General features: G+C 40.1%; 2 protein-coding genes across 2 annotated transcripts in view; one reads left to right on the top strand and one right to left on the bottom strand.

The window, feature by feature from the left end:
- Window positions 1-15,331, top strand: part of LOC129751832 (thymidylate synthase) — a 61,229-nt gene extending 45,898 nt beyond the window's left edge. The window contains exons 2-3 of the mRNA XM_055747571.1: window positions 14,583-14,929; window positions 14,996-15,331. Coding sequence (XP_055603546.1) covers window positions 14,583-14,929; window positions 14,996-15,205 — 557 coding nt within the window. The 3' untranslated portion in view covers window positions 15,206-15,331. The remainder of the gene's footprint in view (window positions 1-14,582; window positions 14,930-14,995) is intronic.
- A 287-nt stretch (window positions 15,332-15,618) lies between these two features.
- Window positions 15,619-17,667, bottom strand: LOC129737714 (uncharacterized). The gene has a single exon (XM_055728875.1). The coding sequence runs from the start codon at window positions 17,665-17,667 to the stop codon at window positions 15,619-15,621; it is 2,049 nt and encodes a 682-aa protein (XP_055584850.1).
- Between the last annotated feature and the right edge of the window lie 3,900 nt (window positions 17,668-21,567).

Genomic DNA, 21,567 nt, shown 5'->3' with positions numbered 1-21,567 from the left:
AGGCATAACGAGAACCCCCCCCTGAGGCAGTATGAGCACCATTAATCAGAGCAAGATGTGCGTTTTTGCCGGGGAATCTAGCAGCGAATTCAATTCGATGAAGTCAGGTGAGTCGTAGATTCATCAAACAAAGCAATAACAAAATAATCTAGGTCTGTTTATAGAATACAAACAATTCACGCACGCTCATACATTAAGTGCTTTGTTCGGAGGATGATGCTACTAGCCGTATAATGTAACAATAAAAAAATCGATCATGAATTGTGAATGGAAAAAAATCACCTCGAACATAAATCTAACTCTAGTCTTTTGATTACCTCTCCGACACCTTACCAATAGGCTAAATTGTCGGATGAAAACTAGTCAAGGTGTGGCGCTATAAATCAATTTTAATTCGCTGCTAGATTCTACGGCAGAAAATGCTCATTATGTCTCGATAATATGGTGCTCTATATGCCCCTAGTCAACAAATTTAAGTAAAAACGTGTTTTAAAATTGATAAAAGTGAAAAATCAAAAATTTTATGATGGTAAAAATTGAGAAACAATGTGTACATCATGTTGCAGTGCGTACATTATAGATCAAGGTTATTTTAAGATCATAAGAGCTTATTTCGTGGTGTTAAAAAATTATAATATTTTCGTAACTTGAGAACCAAGCTAGTTTTTTTAAATATCTCTGTAAAGATGATAAGGAAATTCCTTTTTTTGTGAAAAATTAATACTATAGGTAGTACGAAACAAATCCTCATGAAAATTTATTTAAGAAAATACGCACTTTCGTAGAAAAGTGTAGTTCTCATTATGCCTCGGGTGCTCGTTATGCCCTCATCTCCCCTACTTACGAAAAATCAGCGTGCCTCAGAATTTTTTTTACCTTCCAGCTCCAGCACCAACTGTTCACTCATCCGAAAAGGAAACGTTAAATTCACCTGTATTTTCACGTAGGCGCTCATTACGTGAATTTTTGCTTGATTTAAGTGGAGCACTTAAAAGATATCAAAAAAACACTTGATATTTCTTCTTCTTCTTCTTCTTTCTACTTTTGGACTGCGCACCGTTTTCCGGGCCAGCCCAAAGGGGGAAGAGCAAGTGGCAAAGACTATATGCCCTGTTTTCATTTAGTCACTATGACTTAGTAATTTAACTTTGCATTGCGTGCAAATTCTACTATTTCCTTGTAGTGTTCGATGTTATTTGATTTAAATAGCTCTTGAAGGTTAGTATATTTGCCATGGAAATCAAACTGCCTTCTCAGTGTGTTAAAAAGAGGGCATTCCATGATTGTGTGATTAGCCGTTTCTGGTGTTAAACAGGAGTCGCAATTAGCGTTATCTAGGATTCTCATTTTCGCCAGCCAGTATTTGGAGTACTCATGTGCAGCCATTAATCTGTTCAGGAGCCGGATGTCCCGGCCACTCATGTCTTTTCCGAAGAACCACGGGACTTTTGAGAATGCGGGTTGTATGTAGTAGAAGCTTTTTCCCTTATCTGTAGAGTAATTACTGTACCACCTATCTGTTTTTTCGTTTAGTGATCTTTTAAACAAGAATATACTGTCTTTGAGCATAAGATTATTTTCGTAAACGTAGTCCGAATGCAATCCATGTTTGGCCAGACCGTCTGCGATTTCGTTGCCTGTGATGGAAACGTGACTGGGAATCCATTGTATCGCGACATTGTATGAGGAGCATGTTCTTAGGATTTCGATCAGGATGCTTTCGTCATATCTGTTATCTTGTGCAGATTGTAGCATCAAGCATGATGCTTTTGAATCGGTGTATATAACAGAGTGAGATAGTGAGTTTTCTTCAATAATTCGTGTAGCTTCTTTTATAGCTATCAGCTCGGCTGATGTGATGCTTGTCTCCATGCTCAGGGACCCGAACAGCCTTTGTCCGGTCGTTTCGAAGTACACACCAATCGAACATTTTGTTCCATCCTTCGACGCATCTGTATATATACGACCTCGTCCTCTGTTTCTTCCGTTCATGATAAAAAGTGCCAATTGTTTAGCTCGTGCTGGATTTGTATTTTGCTTTGCTGTTGTAAGACCTTCCAAGTCGGATGAAATATCGACTTCTTGTCGAATGCTCAGACGGATCACCGGTTGTACTCGATCGAGTATTGCCTTGTTCTGCCAATAGATCTGTTCTAGGTATGAGAACTTGTGCCAACTACTTCTATCTTCAGGTAACCGTACGCTTCTTAATTGCTCTGCCACTACATTGTTCCTCGAGAAATGTCTGCTGATTTCCTTAGTTGTTACAAACTCTTGCCTCAGCCCAACTGGTTCTTGTCCACTGAGAGCAACTAATACGTTTCTCGGGGTAGACTTTGTCGCCCCAATGACTTTTCTTAAGCATTGGTTGTTAACCACCTCAAGTAATTTCCTGTTTGTTACACTTGCATTATTGTACACGGAGCTATTTTGTTCCAAGGTGCCTCGAAACAGAGCCATATGAATTTTTATCATCGCTTGTGGATGAGTTCCGCTTTTGACCCCACTGAGGACCTTGATCATGTTGAGTCGATCCTGTACCTTTGTTCTAAGCTGTTTGACATGTATTCCAAAATTGAGCGAACGGTCGAAGGTTACTCCAAGGTATTTGTGGCTTCTAACGTTTTCTAGCCTGGTATTATTAATAAAGAAGTCCAGTTCTTTAGTACCCCGTTGGAAGAATATGGTTTTTGTTTTATCTGGGTTGATGGAAAAGTTTAACGTATCAGCTGTGCTGGTGAAAAAATCCAAGTATGTTTGTCCCAGGGCATTAAGTGCGTTGATGTCTTTTCCCCGAATTAAAATACCGAAGTCATCGGCGTATTGTACCAACATTGTATCTGTGTCAACTTTTCGGTGAAGATCAATTGTGTATATATTAAACAGGGTAGGGGACAAAACGTCTCCCTGGGGAAGCCCGTTGTTAATAGTTCGGGAAATTGTCTTAGTGCTCATATGGAACATTACTTGACGGTTTTGTAGAAATGAAATTGTCCACATTAGAACATCCGGTGGGACTCCGATCTTCACTAGGATTTCTTCGAGTTTTTCAATACGGACCGCGTTGAAGGCATTTGAGAGATCTAAACAGATCAACGCTGTTAGGAAATTCAAACGTTTGCTTTGTTTTATCCAGTTGAGCGCAAAATTGACACATGTGTTGGTGGAAAGATGTTTTCGAAAACCAAATGAGGTGTCGGGTAGAAGCTGTTTTTCATCTAGGAATCTTTGTAGACGTTCTAACACTGCTGAGTTTGCAATTTTTGTGATTGCTGGAACTAGAGAGATAGGTCTTTTCCCTGCTATGGTGTTCTGATCTCGACCAGGCTTAGGAATCGCTATGACTTTGATAATTTTCAGGTTGTTATCAATGACACCTTTTCTCCACATATCATTTAATAGGAATATTAACTTGTCCCTGACCTCAGTGTTAAGATGAGCCAAAAGATCGTAGGAGAGATTATCTTCTCCTGGAGCCGATGTTTTTTTCTTTTTAATAAGAATCCTGTGCCAGTTTTCCTTTTCTAGTAAATTGTCTTGGGCGACGTGTGTAGGGCTATGTATTATTTGTGGATCGTGAGGCCCAAAATGAGTGTCCAAAAACTGTTCTACCAAGTTTTCATCATCTTTCAGAAAATTATTCTCTTTCTTGAAGAAACGTTTTCCTGTTAATCTACTAACTTTCAACCAAAGTTCCTTCGAACTTGTAAACGGACCAATCTCGTTTGGAAACTCATCAAATTTTTTCCTGATTTCCTCTCTCTTTTTCTTTTGAAAAATAGCAGCTTTCTTTTTAAATTCAATTAGATTTTCTGGGGACGATATTCTATTATACTCTCTTCTGGCTGATGTTTTTTCTTTCCACGCCTCGTCAATACTGTCTGACCACCAGAATTTGGGGGTCTTTTTACATTTCATGCGATTTTGTTTGTGTATTTTCTTTACGTTATTTAACAGATCACTGACCGTATCTATTTCAGAGGCATTAAGTTCAGATAATTGCTTGGCTATCTTGGATTTGTTATGGTAAAAATGTTTCTGGGCAGGTAGTTCGATCAACCAGTCTATTTCTATACACATATGATCGCTAGCAATGCTGTAATCTAAAACTCTCCATGTTACACGGTTTACCATGTTAGTCGAACACATTGTAACATCTATTGCAGATGAGCTCTTGTTTATTTGGAGGGGAATATATGTCTTACTTCCGTCATTTGTTATCAGGAACCTACTGCAGTTGATGGCATTTAGCAATTTTTCTCCTTTAGAGTCACAGTTATCGTCTCCCCATTCAACGTGGTGGGCGTTAAAATCGCCCCCTACTATAACTTTTTGGTATTGGTCAAGACTAGAAAGAATTGCCTGAGCATCGAGCTCGAACTCTGCTAAGGAGATCGAAGGGCTGATATATACAGAACAAAGAATTAAATCCAGTTTATTGATTTTTATGCTTACTACCTGTGTTGATTGTGAGAGATTTGGAGGTGTGGTAAGTTTAGAGTAGCTGTAGCAATTCTTCAACAGAATCCCTGATCCACCATAGTTATCTTCCCTAGATTGTGGCACAAAGTGATAGCCAGTAATATTATATTTATTTGTTCCTTCTAGCAGTTCATTGGTCCATGTTTCAGATAGGATGGCCGCTGCGAACTCATCCCCCGTTAAAACCCTTTGGATTTCTGCTTTGTTTTTATACAAACTCTGCACGTTCGCTTGTAAAATCTTAAATCCGTAGTTCGTAGCCATTTTTAGTATTTTAAAAAGATAAGGGGTGACACAATAGGTTGGTTTTTGCTTTTTATTTATTTTGGGTTGCCTACTACCGAATTAGCCAAATTAAAATGTCTTCTTGTACAACTATTAAACAGTTCTCTGACTTGATCTTGAGGCCCCAATAGGCCGATGAATTCCGTATAAAATGTAATCATTTTTTCCTGAAATGAACGTTCCATTTTTGCCTGGGCTTCTCTTACCTCATTTTGGTACCGTTCCTTGTCTCCCACGTTCCAAGGGTTGCGGAGACCTAGACCTACATTGTTACTTTCGATGCTGCTAACTATATTATTTCGCTGGTCAGTGATGTTTTCAGCCATGGTTTTCGACGAAGAGTTTTCAACTCGGGCTCGTTTCCCTTTCGATGATGATGAGGTTGGTTGATCCTGATATAACTTTACAGCTGCTTGGATAGTCTTTCGTTCTTGGTTTGTCTTCATCCATTGGTCTCTCAGGGGGTCCTTATATCTGTAGTTGTTCCGCGTCATACTCGCGAAGCTTTCTGTGGGTGTAGGAAATTCTGTGGCATCTTGAAGAGGTGTATACAAATTTTGGCTGACCATTGAAACTTGCTCCCGTGCTTCTGCGTAAGTCCAATTACGTTTAGACATTAGGATTTTAATATCCTGCTGTCTTTTTCGTTCTGGGCAGTTGTTGTCTGTTGATCTATGTCCTGGATTCCTACAATTAGCGCATTTAATTGGGTTTTGGCAGTTCTCAAAATTTTCGGTAAGCTCGTGTCGCTCTGAGCATTTGTCACAGCGTTTGGTCCCTTTACAATTACTTGTATTGTGACCAAATCTGAGACAACGAAGGCATAAAATAATTGTGGGTGTAAACGGTCTTACTCTCGCGGGACAACCGAAAATCCTAACGGATTCCGGAAGTTGTTGTGCTCGAAAGGTGATTCTCAGTCTGTTAATTGGCTCTTTTTCTTTTCCGCGATGCATTCGATCGATGCTTACGATTGGAACAAAGCTTTCGGTGTCCTCTTTCAACTCATTAAGATCTATGTTTGTCGGAATGCCCGCTACAATGCCCGTGATACAAACTAAATGTTTTGGGATATAAGCTTTATATTCCGAGCCCTCTACATTCATCTCTACTACTAGCTGATTCGCTTTCGCATAGCTACTTAAGAAAACAATGATTTTTTGTTTACTTACGTATTTCATGTCGGTGATACAGTGTTTGTAATTACTCATCTTACGTAGTGTGCTTCCTAATGCAAATTTGTTGATCTTTTTGATTTCGGTTGTTGATCCTCTCCGCAACTCAAAGTACACTCGATATGGGCCAGTATCTGTGATTGCATAGTTGAAATTTTCATACTCCTTTTTTTTGCTTCCGGTGGGCTGTTCCGCATCTTTGTCCAGTTCATCTATCCAGTCCAGTTTTGTTTTTTTGATCGCACCAGTTGCTATTTGCTCCGGATCCGGTGGGTCCGGTATCTTCATGACGCTTTCCATCACTCTAACCTCACTCTTAACATAAGCCTTATCGCCTCAAACTTTCTGATTTTCTCAAGATTTTGGGCTTTTCCGAAACGAAATTTCGCTTTCCACTGATTGATCGCTATTCGAATTATACTTTAACTTATTTTTCGGCACTTTTAATTCGATTTTCCGATTTTAAATACGTAGCCAAAAAAAACCAGCTTGTACCACATCCAAAATGGCGTACTCGAATGCACTTGATATTTACGTGAAATTCACATAGCCGTTTGCTTCCAAAACAAAAACACATCCGATTTACGTGAAAATCCAGTGATCCACCAATAGTCCTATTTGCCGCTGGTAGTGTACGTGATATTATGCTGATTGCTTCACCAACACTTTTCAGATTTGGGACAATTAACCTCAAAAACGACCATGTGCGTCGACCGGCTGTCCGTTTTTTGTACCGAGAGTTTTTGAGGTTAATTGTCCCGTCTCATCTGTACACGCTCAGCAAGTGTGCGTAAGAAATGTCAAAAACAACTCTATTATAGATGGGTCTGGTGCATTCTATGTGTTTTTCACGTAAATCTCAATGGCTCATTCACGTAAAATCGTTGTGAAAAAATATTGCTCAATATGGCGTGGATCCAACAGTTGCTGCTGACAGATAAAAGAATTCTGGATGATGGAGAAGCTGAACTTTCGTAAGTAATATGAACTTTATTATGTGGTTGTTTATTCTTACAACATTTGAGGCCCTTGGAGCCAAAGGGGTATAAGTGCATAAAAGTTTATTTCGAGAAAACACACTTTAAAGTTGTTGTGTTTGTCCTTTTTCCATATATTTTTCGAAAATTTGTATTTTGCTCTCGAACGTAAAAGTATGTAAATAAAATTCGAAAAATCTGAAAAAATCACCAAATATAGTTTGAAATATGAAAAATTGTTTGGCATCATTAACTCAAAATCGACCATATTGTCACTTATACCCCTTTGGCTCTGAGGGCCTCATTTGTTATTATTACAGAATTGGAATTGGAGCAACCAGGACGGCCGAGTTTCCACAAAAGGGGCACACCAAATGTCATTTTCGCGACAATGGTTTGTGTTGATAAATTAAGTGAAATGAAGTTTTGTTAATTTGAAAGCTTGAATTTCAAGTTTTGTGATAATCGTGTTATTATTTTATCATTCATTCAAGTTAATAAAAAAAAATCCCGCAAAATTGAAACATTTTTTAATTTAAAACATTTGAAAAAAAATTCCCTACATTCATATTTTAATGAAAACTACGTGAAATGCATGTAGCAAAAAAAATAACACTCAACCGGAAAAGGAACGTTAAATTGACCTGGATTTTCACGTAGCCACTCGTTACGTGAATTTTTGCTTGGTTTACGTGAAGCACTTAGGAGTTGATAAAAAATCACTTGATCGTTACCTGAAATTCACATACTTGAATGCTGTTAAAACAAAGACACATTCGATTTACGTGAGAATCCAGTGATCCGTCAAGTACAGAGGGATTTGTGCATTCTATGTGATGTTCACGTAAACCTGAATGGCGCATTCACGTAAAATCTATGTGAAGGAATACAGTTCTCAATATGGCGCGGATCCGACGGTTGGTGCAGCAAGACAAAAAAAATCTAAGTGATGGTGAAGCTGATATTTATTTCGTAAGTAATACACCGAAAGAATTCTTCACATGAACGCTACGTGAAAATGTACATGGATTTTTGCCACCATGAAAATCACGTGAAACCTACGTGAATTTCAGGTAGCAAATAGAGCTCGCGCAGCAAGCAAAATTCACGTAATTTTCATATGTTGTATGTGAAACGAACGTAGATCGAACGCGGGCAGGGATTCGTTTTGCTACGTGCAATTCTGAATAAAATTTTTTAATAAAAACGTTTTAATTTCGAAATTAAATTTTATTTTTCGACCAAACTTATCTACTTTGATCCACACTTGCACAATATATGCACTTTTCATTTCCACTATTAACAATTCACTTCACTTAATTTATTGAACACATATTCATCGAAAAGTGTCTTTGGTTTGGCTTCTTTAGCGGTTGCTTGGCCGTCTCCGCCGCCTCAATTTCAAATCCTGTTTAAAAAAAAAAAACAAAAGATGTAAATACCCGCATAATCAAATATCATACACGTAATCATTAATATTATTCTGTTCTGATTACATGAATAGTGACGATTCGAGTAATCGTTCGCAAATCTTCTTATTTATAACTAACTTTTCTATTTTTCATGTGTCTTCGCTTAAAATGATATAAAAATATTTGTTAAAGATACGTGTAATAATCCTTAAAACGAAACGCGGGATGAATCTGAGTGTGTTGTGTGTCTTCACTCAACAGACTCAAGCAAGTAAACAAAATGGTGTGCGTGTTTTGATCTTGTTAAAGTGAGCAGAAACTTTTTGTTTTCTACGAAACGCAGTAAGTTTTTTAAATATTTTATCATGCTTGAAATGTTTTTAAATAGTGTTACATATATTTTCTAGCGCTAACCACTACCGGGCATACCGCTAACTGGAAACGGTGCCGGAATGGAATCGCAGCAGCTGGCACTTATTCCCTTCCCCATGAGATGGCTCCGGAAAAGATTCCCCAAGATCCATTGGAAGCTACAGGGCTTTCTAGCGGCCACTAGATGTAGGTAGGTGCAGTCAACATTTCTCTGATCGAAGTCTCAACAGCGCTGAGACTGCCCATGTCTGAAATCCATCCAACAAACAGCACCCAAGAACCTGTATAAAAAAAACACCGATGCTCGGTGCCCCGGTTGCAAGTATCCCGTGTTTGTTTCCATTTCCTTAACCCATTCATTTTTTTGTTTACGAACAGCGCCGGAGCTCCAGAAAAAAATTGACAACTGCAGCCGCCGGTGGTCTGCTCAAAATCAACTTTCAATTAAAAAAACAAAGCGTTCACAAAGCCCGTCACCGAGGAACAAGCGGGGCACTGGGACGCAACTCCTGATAGTCGTCACCACCATACAAGTCCCAAGCCAAGAGAAAATTCGGCAACACGACGAGGCCCGCGGCAGATCAGATGGAAGAAGGCAGGCCGACCACGCGACTTTCTTTAACGGTCCTCTGAGACAGGTTAGCACAAAAGGCTTCCACTAGTCATGTTCTTTGTTTAAGCAGTAAGTTTACTATTGCTATAAGCATAATCAATAAAATTAAAATTATGTTTTGTTATCTATAGTTTTCCAGTTTGTCATCGAAGCTGTCGAACATGTGCCCAAGCCCCTCTGCAGGTCAAGGAATCACTACGAGAGAATCGATACGCGATGGTGTCGTTTCGATGGTAAGTATATTTTTGATACACTTTCACTAAAAATTATAATAAAAATAAATTTTATTTTCCAGGAATTGAAGAATACAACGCTTCAGGTGAAGGTATAAGCGGCGGAAAAAGATTCACCACCAAGATTTCGATACTCAGTCGCAGCATCCGACCAAGAACAATTCTGTCACGAGTCACAGTATCCTTGCACCACCCTCAATCTGCACGAGTAAAAGAGGATAGCTGTTTCTGGGTCAACAAACAGCGCGGAATCGAACTGGAAATGTTAAACCTGCCAGAGCAGTGACTTTCGTAATGGCAAAGCACTCAATGTCTGCTGCAATGTGGCGCCAAAATGGATTAAACCAATATATCCCAAAAATTCAACAGTAAAACAGGAATGGCAGCCCAGAATCTGGCTGATTCGGATCTAGAAATCAGAACCTAATTTCGCGAAGCAGAAAGAAGAAATCCAAGTGCAGTGGAACTTGTTTCAATAATTAATTGTGAGTTAGCGCACAAGAAAAGTTGGAAACCGATAAGTTTATATATTATAGTTTGAAACTTGAGATTCAGTTACCGTATAACAACGTTCAAAACATTAATCGGGTGTATGAAAACTTAATCAGATTTTCCGAAATCATGATATAAGAATTCAGAATGTTAAACCAAAATAACAAAACCTATTCATAGGACTAAAGATCTTTAAATGCAATGTGGATATCCAACAGTTAAATTCAAATTTAATGTGTCGATCATTTTAAGAATAAGAACCAAAAAAGAGGCGGACCCTCTTCAAAATACTTTTGGAAATTATCAAATTTTAAATTTTACCATTGGAAGCTGAAATGCAGTTTGGATTTTAAACAACATTAAAAGATTTTGAAAAGCATAACAGGTTAATTTGCTGAACTTTCAGATGAGTCTAGAAAATTTGCATTTAGCATCACATTATTGAAATCCAAATTTCAATTAAGTGCCAAAATCAAAGAAAAAAGCATATAATTATTGAAAAGCGAATATAGTGTAACTTGAATAAGATCCTTAGTATAGAGCGATCCAAAAATTGCTCGGTGAAATATTATTCTTATATATGTATTTCGATAAATATTTTATATATTAAAATTTACAATACAATGTACAAACATAAATTATATTATAATAAAAAAAATCTTAAAAAAACTATAACACGAATCGTCTCTGCTTCCATTCATAATCGTGAAAAGATCTTCTGAAGATAAGCTGTACCATCAGCAATACTTCAAAAAGATGATTAGATAACGATTACATCTATCTTTCAGGTGCTCTCTGCTAAATTTTCATCTAGAAAAAAGCAAAAAAAATGAATGGTTACTCTACTTAACGACCCGTTCGCTGTATCGTAAAGTGCGCCCAAACGATTCCATTCCATGAAAAAAAGACTAGTTTAATCGTACATTAATAATCCAAAACTATAAAGCTTATCTTTCGTGTGTCTTGGGAAGAAGATAATGGAAATCGTTATTGTATAATACCGATTCATGCGGGTAGCAACCAAACAATAAAACTTTATTACTTACGAAAAGAATATGTGCTTCTCCATCACTTAGATTTTTATTGTCTTTATGCACCAACTATCGGATCCGCGCCATATTGAAACTGGTATTCCTTCACACAGATTTTACGTGAATGAGCCATTCAGGTTTTACGTGAACATCACATAGAATGCACAAAATCCCTCTGTACTTTGCAGATCAATGGATTCTCACGTAAATCGAATGTGCCTTTCTTTTGACAGCATTCAACTATGTGAATTTCACGTAAGGACCAAGTGATTTTTTGTTAACTCCTAAGTGCTTCAGGTAAACCAGGCAAAAATTCACGTAACGAATGGCTACGTGAAAATCCAGGTTAATTTAACGTTTCTTTTTCGGCTGAGTGTATAATATTATGTTATATGAGGTGGTATTTTTTTATTTTTTTATTTTCTTATTGTAAAACATTTCAAGAATGTTGTGTCAAATTTTCAAGCCAATTGAAGCAAAACTGTAGAAGTTATAGGCCTTTATCTCCTCCTATCTTATACTGCAAGAAAGCAAGAACAGAAACTTCAAACGCGTTTTTCTCGAAAGCACATTTTTAAAGTCCGTTGACATCGTCATTTGAAAACAACTTATCCAATTCTATTCAAATTTGGAACATATTTTCTACATATAAAATACCAGACCCCAACGTTTTTCTTTTTTGTTTTTTTTCTTTGGGGAGATTTTATAGGTGAAAAATGGCGGATTTTTTCGTGAAAAATCGTATTTTTTACTTCAAACAGCCACAAAAATTTATAATAAAAACGTAATAAAAACGTTGGGGTCTAGAAAAACATCTATTAAAAATATTTTGCTCTGATTTTTTGACTTCAGATGATTCTGTGCTGAGATACAGTGTCCACCGCAAATCTTGTTTTTAAAAAGGCATCCTCGAAAATGCTCCGTCACCGGCTCATTTTTCAATATTTTTCTACGAAAAAATTACTAAATGTTCTTTTAACAATGCTTTGTATAATGCAAAAATTTGAAAACATTTGTTTGAACGATAGCTCTAGAAAAAAAATCGTGAAAATGGTGTTTTTTTTATAGCCGTTAGACTCACAAAACTGCTCGAAAATAGCAAAAGAAATTACTAGAGCTTTATTCATATCAGCCATGGTTGCTATTTACATTTTTGATTATTCTCAACAGGAATAAAAATTGAGAAAGCTGAGATGGCTAAGCAATCGTCAAAGAGGCAAAACAAATGCCAATTTTTGTGTTCAATAAATTGAACGAAGTGAATAGTGAACAGTGTCCTGAAAATGGAAAAGAGCATGCGTAATTTTGTCGAACAATAAAGATTACTTTCAAAATCAAAACATTTTGGTTAAAATATTCGGAAAAACTCTTTACGTTAATATGACAATGAAATCTACGTGAATTACATGTAGCAAAACGAATCCCTTCCCACATTCGATCTACGTTGATTTCACATACAACTCATATGAATATTACGTGAAATCTGCTTGCTGCGCGAGCTCTGTTTGCTACCTGAAATTCACGTAAGTTTCACGTGATTTTCATGGTGGCAAAAATCCATGTACATTTTCACGTAGCGTTCATGTGAAGAGTTTTTTCGGTGAACGTACGTGTAATCCACGTACGCTTCATATGGAATTCACCTACAACTCACATGAACTTTACGTGAATTCTGCTTGCTGCGCCAGCTCTGTTTGCTACCTGAAATTCACGTAGGTTTCACGTGATTTTCATGGTGGCAAAAATCTATGTACATTTTCACGTAGCGCTAAAGTGAAAAGTTTTTTCGGTGTTGGATCCGGCGACATTGAAAAATGTTTTCATCCACATAGATGCTACGTGAATATTAGAGTGCCCCAAATGACCTGACTTTTGAAAAAGTTATGCGCTGCAGGCTAAAATTGATCCTTGGCCTAGTACAAGATCTCATGCCAAATTTGGGCCAGATCGGATCACGGGAAGGGGTCGCTCAACGAGCCTGAAGTTTGTATGGGATTTCGAGACATTTTGTTCGGGAGAAACATGAAAAACCAGTTTTTCATCAATGACTTTGGTTCCCGTCGGCCGATTTCTTTCAAAAACGGGTTTTCTTAAAGCCTAAATTATGAAAAATAGTTCATCCGAAGACTGCATTTCAATTAGAGTAAAGATAAGAAAGTTATTAGGCTTCAAAAATGGGCTAACTTTTTTAAGGATGGTATTCATCACTGTTAATGAGGCGTCAATATGTTCGACCGCCTCGACTCATTAACAGTGATGAATACCATCCTTAAAAAAGTTAGCCCATTTTTGAAGCCTAATAACTTTCTTATCTTTACTCTAATTGAAATGCAGTCTTCGGATGAACTATTTTTCATAATTTAGGCTTTAAGAAAACCCGTTTTTGAAAGAAATCGGCCGACGGGAACCAAAGTTATTGATGAAAAACTGGTTTTTCATGTTTCTCCCGAACAAAATGTCTCGAAATCCCATACAAACTTCAGGCTCGTTGAGCGACCCCTTCCCGTGATCCGATCTGGCCCAAATTTGGCATGAGATCTTGTACTAGGACTAGGATCAATTTCAGCCTGCAGCGCATAACATTTCACAGGTTTTGAATTTCCCATACAAATTTGGGGCAGTCTAGTGAATATTCTTTTCTGAGTTACGTGAATATCACATGGAATGCACCAAACCCCTTTGTATTTGGCGGATCACTGGATTTTCACGTAAATCGAATGTGTCTTAGTTTTGACAACAAACGGCTATGTGATTTTCACGTACGGATGAAATGAATTTGTATTAGCTTTTAAGTGGTTCACGTAAATCATTCAAAAATTCACGAAATGAATGGCTACGTGAAAATCCAGGTGAATTTAAAGTTTCCTTTTCGGCTGAGTGTACTATTAACTGAAACTTTGAGTGCCAGAAATTATGGCCACGGTTCCAGGTATCCGTAAATCCATGAGATTACCAAAAAAACAAACGTTCAACACGAGTTTTCAAAATAGTAAATAAAAGTTGCTGACTGATGGCAGCTTCTATTCTAATTAGCATTTAATTACCCACGCTTGAGAAAATGTATTGTAAGCCATCCACTTAGACTTTACGTGAAATTCATGAGTCAGTTATGTGGAAGTAAATAAGTTAATACCAGGGCTTCCGTTATACACTGTTTACTACAGACACACGTAGAAATAATTTCTTTATTATTTTGGGTGTACGTATGCAATATAGGAAGTACGGCATCAAATCAATCAATCAAATTTCTTTATACAAAGCACGCCATTAACGTACGTTATTTTGACATGTCTATCGTTAGGGATGAAGTAATTTGATAATACAAAAGTAACACAAAATGCTTCTAGATTTTCTGGTCTTCTAGGTTGATGATCTAAGCGGCAGAAAAATCTCAGATGACGGCCTAACGAATTATCTAGCGTAATCGATTATTATCAATTATCAGCAAACGAATAACACGCATCACGCTGAGCATAAATGATTTCCTATTTTTCGTTCCATGTTTTCTAGGTGACCTAGGCCCAGTGTATGGATTTCAATGGCGCCACTTCGGTGCGCAGTACAAAACCTGTCATGATAACTACGCCGGCCAAGGAGTCGATCAACTAGCGGAAGTTATCAATCGCATAAAAAACAATCCAACGGATCGTCGCATCATTATGAGTGCCTGGAATCCAATGGATATTCCCCAGATGGCCCTCCCACCGTGCCATTGTTTGGCTCAGTTTTTCGTCGCTGACGGTGAACTTTCATGTCAATTATATCAACGGTCCGCAGATATGGGCCTGGGTGTTCCGTTTAATATTGCTAGTTATGCTTTGCTTACCCACATGATCGCACACGTCACCGGTCTCAAGGTAATGAAACTATTTTGTAGACTTTCCTGCATTGTTTTTGTAGCAACCCAATTTTCTTTTTTTTAGGCTGGCGATTTCGTTCACACAACTGGTGATACGCACGTTTATCTCAATCACGTTGAGCCGCTGAAAGAACAACTGGAAAGAACACCTCGGCGTTTTCCAACTCTTCATTTCAAACGAACCGTTAACTCCATAGATGACTTCCGATTCGAGGACTTTGAAGTTCGTGACTATGATCCTTATCCATCCATAAAAATGCAGATGGCAGTGTGACTCTTGAATATTTGTGTTAAGACAAAGATTCGTTTAGGCAGTTTAGAGAAAGTTTTTGCTGGAGCATAAAACAAAGAGTATGTACCTAGTTATCTAATTGATTTTAATAAATTGACTTTTGGCAAATTCCTCCTGATTTATTAATTAAGTTTCGCATCGCAAGCAGCATTAATTTTTATTTCCTATTATTTTGATCTTTGGGAAAGTCGCCTTGTAAAAGTCGTTATTCACTTCTTTTTTTTTCTCAAGGGATTTTAAGCTACAATGGCTTATTCATCCCGAAGTAGGTTGTTTCACGTATTGTTTTTTTTTTCTGTTTGTAATTTTTTTTTCTGTTTGTGATTTTTTTTGTGTTTTTTTTTGTGTTTTTTTTGTGTTTTTTCTTTTTTTTTGGGAGAGGGGTTGGGGGTGGGTTATATTTGGTTAAGGAGTTTGGACTTTTTTAGGAAACTTATGAGTTTTTTCTCTTCTTCGGGACAGCAGGAAACGATTTGGCGTAAGGAGGTTGCGAGAGAACAGGAAAGTCTATGGGGTTGATATTGAAGGCAGGAGGTGAGGATATGTTTAACTGTTATTGGTACTTGACAGGATGGGCAGTTGGGAGGATCTTCTTTGGTGATAAGGTAGGCTTGTGTGAGTCGGGTATGCCCGATTCGAAGTCTGGTGAGGGCTCTTCTCTCGATAATATTGGGTCTGTCTTGCCATTTTTCGGTGGTGTTTTTCACCTCTCGGAGCTTGCTTGATAGGGTGGCAGTCCAATTGCTGCCCCATGAATGGCAGATTCGGTTTTTCAGATGGAGCATGGCGTCGGACTGGGGGATGGAGTTGATTGTTGGTGGTAAACTGGTACCAGCAGAAGCCAGGCGGTCGGCTGCTTCATTGCCTGCGATCCCGCAGTGTCCAGGTACCCAACAGAGGGTGATATTTTTGCTAGGGGCAATTTCGGAGATAGAATATACCCATGTATGTTGAAGGTTTCCAGCAGCTATAGCTGTTAACACACTAGCTGAGTCGGAAAAGATGATGGAGTGGGGGCTTGATCGTTCAACTGCATCAAGTAAAGCATAGGCTTCTGCACTGAAGACAGTGCACATCTTAGGTAGGCCGTGGCTCCTGTTGTTGACACCATCGTGTATGCCACAACCAATGTTGCCGTTGTTGTCTTTGGACCCGTCGGTGTATATGTGAGGTAGGGCAAGATATTTATTTTGGATGAGTTGGAGAAAATTGGGGAGGACTATTGCTGGGGGATTTCCCGCTTTGATTTGTTGCTTGAGGGTGAGGTCAACTTTGGGAATGGAATCATTCCAGTGTCGGATATTGGGTCCAAGTCTCGGACAGATGTTAGGGAGAGGGTCACCGGTTAGTTTAATTAGCAGATCATTGGTTCTTTTAACCTTTAGTGAGTTGTTGGATCGACTGTTGTACATGGTGCGTAAGGCCTTCGATGACAGGTGTTTGGCTATGAGATACTGGAAGGGTAGTTGGTCACTTTCGGCCATTAGGGAGGGTATGGGACTGGTCCGGAAGGCTGAGCTGATAAGGCGTACACACTCATTGTATATTGGCTCAAGTCTTAAACACACTTCTTCCAGTTCTCGGCTGATAAATCCAAGGCCGTACAGAATGGAGGGGATCAGCCAACCATGCAGGAAACGGAAAAGGGAGTCGCGATGTGCGGAACTGGTTTTGTTGGTTAGTATTTTGGGGATGTTAATTTTGTTGGTGGAGTTTTTTCTCATCTTGTTGAGATGACATCTAAAATTGAGCCGGTCATCTACCCAGACTCCTAGTAGACGAAAGGAGTGTACAAGAGGGATGGTTTGACTCAGCATGGTGAGAGGGGGGAGTTTTCGAAGTTTTCTTCGATTAGGACCGAGATGTAGTAGTTTTGATTTCGCTGGGGAGAATTGAAAGCCAACAGTAGGAGCCCAATCTTCAACTAGGTGGACGGCAGATTGAAGTCTTCTGCGGGCTAGGATGGGGAAAGGGGAAGTGGAAATGAGGAGTATATCGTCGGCGTAGGTTAGGGTGGTTATGTTGTTGGGAATTATTTGGAAGAGGGTGTTTATTGCAATGAGGAACAGGGTGGGGGCGATGACGGAGCCTTGGGGGACCCCGCCATGGATGGGTTTCATTTGAGAGCGTACGCCGTTAGTGAGTACTTGGATACGTCTGTTCGTGAGGAAGTTGTTGATGTAGTGTAACAGGCGACCACCTATGTTCCATTTGACCAGTTGGTTGATAATGGCAATGCGATCAACACGATCAAAGGCCTTGGAAAGGTCTAGGGAAAGACATTCGATGTGGTGGTGTTGGTTCAAATGGGTATCAAAGAGAATTTCTAAATAATCGAAATAGTCGTCTGTTGACTTTCCGGCCCGGAAGGCATACTGCCGGGGATCAAGGAGTTGTTGTTTTTCTAAAATGGAGTGCAGGCGCCGGTTGACAATTCTCTCCATTATCTTGCCTGAGCAATCCAGGAGGGTGATAGGACGGTAGTTATCAATGTTTTGGGGGTTTTGGTTGGGTTTCTGGATGGGAATGACAAGTCCAACCTTCCAGCTTTCGGGGTACATGCCCTCTGTCCAGATTTTGTTTAGTATTTCGAGAAATGTTAGTTTTCCTGATAGAGATAGATTTTTAAGACATGGATAGCCGATGTCGTCTGGGCCGACAGAGATATGTCCTTCTATGAAACAACAGCTTTGTTGATTTTGTTTGGTTCCGCCACGAATTTTTATTATAAACGCTTACAAATCTTTTCAAAAAGTGCTAATTTGCTAAAAACTACTGCGAAAATGCTGCATCAAAATTTATATTTGCCTGACCTAGGTTATTATATGGTAGTGGTATTGCAAGTTTCTTCCAATACTATGAGTAAAATTCTCGAAATTGTTTGGGCAAGTAGAACACACATGACAGTGATTTTGGTCTTTGATAAACTCTTCGAATTAAGGTTTTACACATAATTTAAATTAAGTGTTTTTGTTTGGTAACTTTTAATTCAAACTTATATTGGTTTCTTCTCTTGTTCCTTCTTTGAAAATCCAACCAGGGTGGGACAGGTGGGACTGTGGAACGTTCCGATATCAGAACCATTGGTGCATACCGGCAGCACAACCTAAAATTTGGAATATGGGGTTTGATATGATTGAAAATCGACGAATTAACAGCGAGGGTTCCGTTTTCTAAAGATGATGGAGCCATTAAAGGCGGCGTCAAACTTCTAGAGTCCTTTGACTTTTCGTAGGGCGAACTCGAGTTCGTCTAGGGAGAGGCGACAATTATAGTCGGAGTTCTGATTTGATGGGGAGGGAAAGGGGAGGAAGACAGAATTGGATGGGGTGGAGATTTTGGAAAAGTGGTCACAGAATGAATCGGCTAGCTTTGAGGGATCGTTGATGTACTGGTTGTTGAGCAGGATGTGGAATGCATCTTTACGACAGCCACCGTTAAGAACCTTTATTTTGGACCAAAGGACAGAGGAGGGGGTGTTGGGGTTTATTTGCTGAGTAAACTCTTGCCAACACTTAGTTTTGGCGTCTCTAATGATTCGTCTGGTTTGAGATCGGGCGATTTTAAATTCGTTAAGGGCGGCGAGCTTTAGAGGGCCGTCAGTGGTGCATCTTTTTAAGGCCCGCAACTTTTTTCGGCGGTTCCTCACCGCATCTCTCACTTCGGGGCCCCACCATGGGACAGTGGATCGCCCGGGAATGCCACTGGTACGAGGGATGGATAGAGAAGCTGCTTCGGATAAGATTTCGGTGAAAGATGTTATTGATGTTGGTTTTTTGGAGGAGATGAGACTGTCAACAGAGAGTTGGTACTCGGGCCAGTTGGCTTCCTTGTACTTAAATCTAGGTCGGGTTAGAACTTTGGGAGTGGGGTGTTGTAGTTTGATAAGGATTGGTAGATGATCCAGATTCCATGACAGTCGTCTAGTACCTCCCAGCTGAACCTTGGTCCCAACTCCCAGGAGACAAGGGACAGGTCCAAGGCGGACATGTTGCCAGTGGCAGGGTCAATACGGGTAGGCTGACAGCTGTTTAGGATTGTTAAATTTTGAGTGATAGCAAGATTCTCCAGGTAGGCTCCTTTGTAGGAGGTGTGGGAACTTCCCCAAAAGGTGGAATGTGCATTAGGGTCGGTCATTATTATTATGGGTGAAGGTAGTTGTGGGAAGAGATCTTCAAGTTTGTCGACGAAGTCCTGATAGGGCATTTGAGGGGGGATGTATAATGAGACAGTGGTTATTTCGAGTGGGGCTTGCAGGCGGGCGCATACCACATTAAGATCGGTATTTATGTTCAATAGCTGATGGGGGATGTTGTTTTTAATGGCAAGTCCGGCCCCTTGGCGGGTGTTAGAGTTTGAGACAGTGTATAGGTGATAGCCTCGAATGAGGTTGGTGGGTATTGTACTGTTGCTAAGGATATCTTGTATGGCTAGGACTAGGGGGGGAAAATCCTTAATAATCATTTGGATTTCTGGGAGCCTGCTAATAAGGCCTCGGGTGTTCCACTGTATTGCAAAGTTGGTGGACTTTTTCTGGGTTGGGGGATTGTTGCTCCTCTTACCGTGAGGCATTCTATTATTTGTTGGATTATTGTTGTGTGGGTGGCTATTTGGATTTGAATTGGCCATTTATAGAAGGTAGTGAATGTGGTATATGGGTAAGAGGGGTTATTTAAAAATGGAAAGAGGACTTACCGTTTGGATGAAGGGGTGGGTGGGGGTTTACCTGCCGATTGTGGGGGTCGGGCCTCGGGAGGTTGGTTCTTTTGGCGGCTCACCTTCGTGATTTGTTTGGGAGGACTGTCCATGGAGCAGTTTTGTCGACTACGTTTCGGGGTTGAGGTGTGGCACTGGATGTTGCGGATCATCGTGTGACGTTCTGAGTCGGATTGGGAGTCTTCGGATTCGGAGTCTTGGGAGGTGGTGGAGTTGCCCACCAGGGTGGATTCGTTGTCGCTTTCCTTGGTTTCTTGCTTCAGCTGTTCCTGCAGTTGGGAGACTAGAAGCTCAAGTTCGGCGATTCGGAGGTCCTTGTCGTTGTTGGCAATATGGGCGGGCGGGGCATTTTCGGATGATTGTTCGTTTGTTGGCGGAACATCTTTGTTGCTTCGGAATGATTGAGGCCAAAGTCTACCTTCAGCCGGACAATGGATTGTTCTTGTTTGAAAAGGGGGCAGGAACGATTCATTGCTGAATGGTTGCCTCCGCAGTTGGCGCAGTGTGGGGGGTTTGGGCATTCATCGTGTGGGCTTGATTCTCCGCAATCGATGCAAATTGGAGTGTTGAAACATCGGTTCTTGGAGTGGCCAAACTTTCCGCATCGGTAGCACATGAGCGGCCGTGGGTAATACGGTCTTGTGGCCACTCGGAGGAATCCGAAATAGATATACGGGGGTGGGACAGAACCTTGGAGTGTGAGGACCATGGAGTTGGTGGGGGTGGTTTTTTCTCTTGTTTTTCTTAGGAAACGGAAAACTTTGGTCACACCTTGATCAGCTAGGGATTTTTGAAGTTCGTCGTTGCTGAGGCCGTCGACGCTATTACAAGAGACGACGCAGTGACACGAGTTAAGGGTTGGGTGTTGTTCAATGGTGACTGGAGTTCCATCAGTGAGGCGGATGAGATTCATCAATTTCGCAGCTTGGGTCGGATTCCGTACTTTGAGCAGGTAGTTGGAGCCACCTTCGATTGGATTGCCTCCTTCGATTTTACCAACCAGCTGCTCGACGGAGGTGGAGATAATGAATGGGTTCTTTGGCAGCTTGGAAGGGCTAATAGGTTTCAATCGGAGGAATAGTATTTCCCCATGTTCGCCACGGGGATCCAACCATTCGGGAACTGTTCTTGCATTTCGGTTATTGGGCCGGACGGCGGAATGCCCCCAGGCCGGAGGGGGGTCCCCCATCTTGATGGAAAGAGTGCCCACTGGGCAAAGAATGTATCAAAAACGACACACAAGCAAAATTCTTTGGTCGACGCGTAGAAAATTTATCAAGTGTTTAGAATATCGAAAGGATGTCCGTGATATGGAAAGACTTGCAGACAGTCGTAGAGCACTTCACAGAGCGAGGAAAAAATCAACCGTTCGAGAGCGCGGTTCAAACGAGACTGACTGATCGTCGTTATTCACTACTCTAGATATACTTTTTTATCTTAAGACCTCAACCGTGTGTTGGCATTCGCCGATCAATGCAACACACGCAGTGCAATGTGTGCGTTAAGAGTTTTTCGTGTATATAAACAAGCGGGTTACGCAAACTAAACCATCAGTTCCCATCGAACCGTCGACACGACAAGACGTGTTTTCTATCTAGTCTGTGCGCGAGTCCAAAGTACGATAGTAG

The sequence above is a fragment of the Uranotaenia lowii genome, chromosome 1, assembly GCF_029784155.1.
Source record: "Uranotaenia lowii strain MFRU-FL chromosome 1, ASM2978415v1, whole genome shotgun sequence".
Lineage (NCBI taxonomy): Eukaryota > Metazoa > Arthropoda > Insecta > Diptera > Culicidae > Uranotaenia > Uranotaenia lowii.
The sequence above is the reverse complement of the archived record's forward strand: the minus strand, read 5'-3'. Positions and strand labels throughout refer to the sequence as shown.

Excerpts from the sequence above, each read along its gene's own strand:
- LOC129737714 (XM_055728875.1), bottom strand. The coding sequence starts at position 17,667 with ATGGAGAGAATTGTCAACCGGCGCCTGCACTCCATTTTAGAAAAACAA.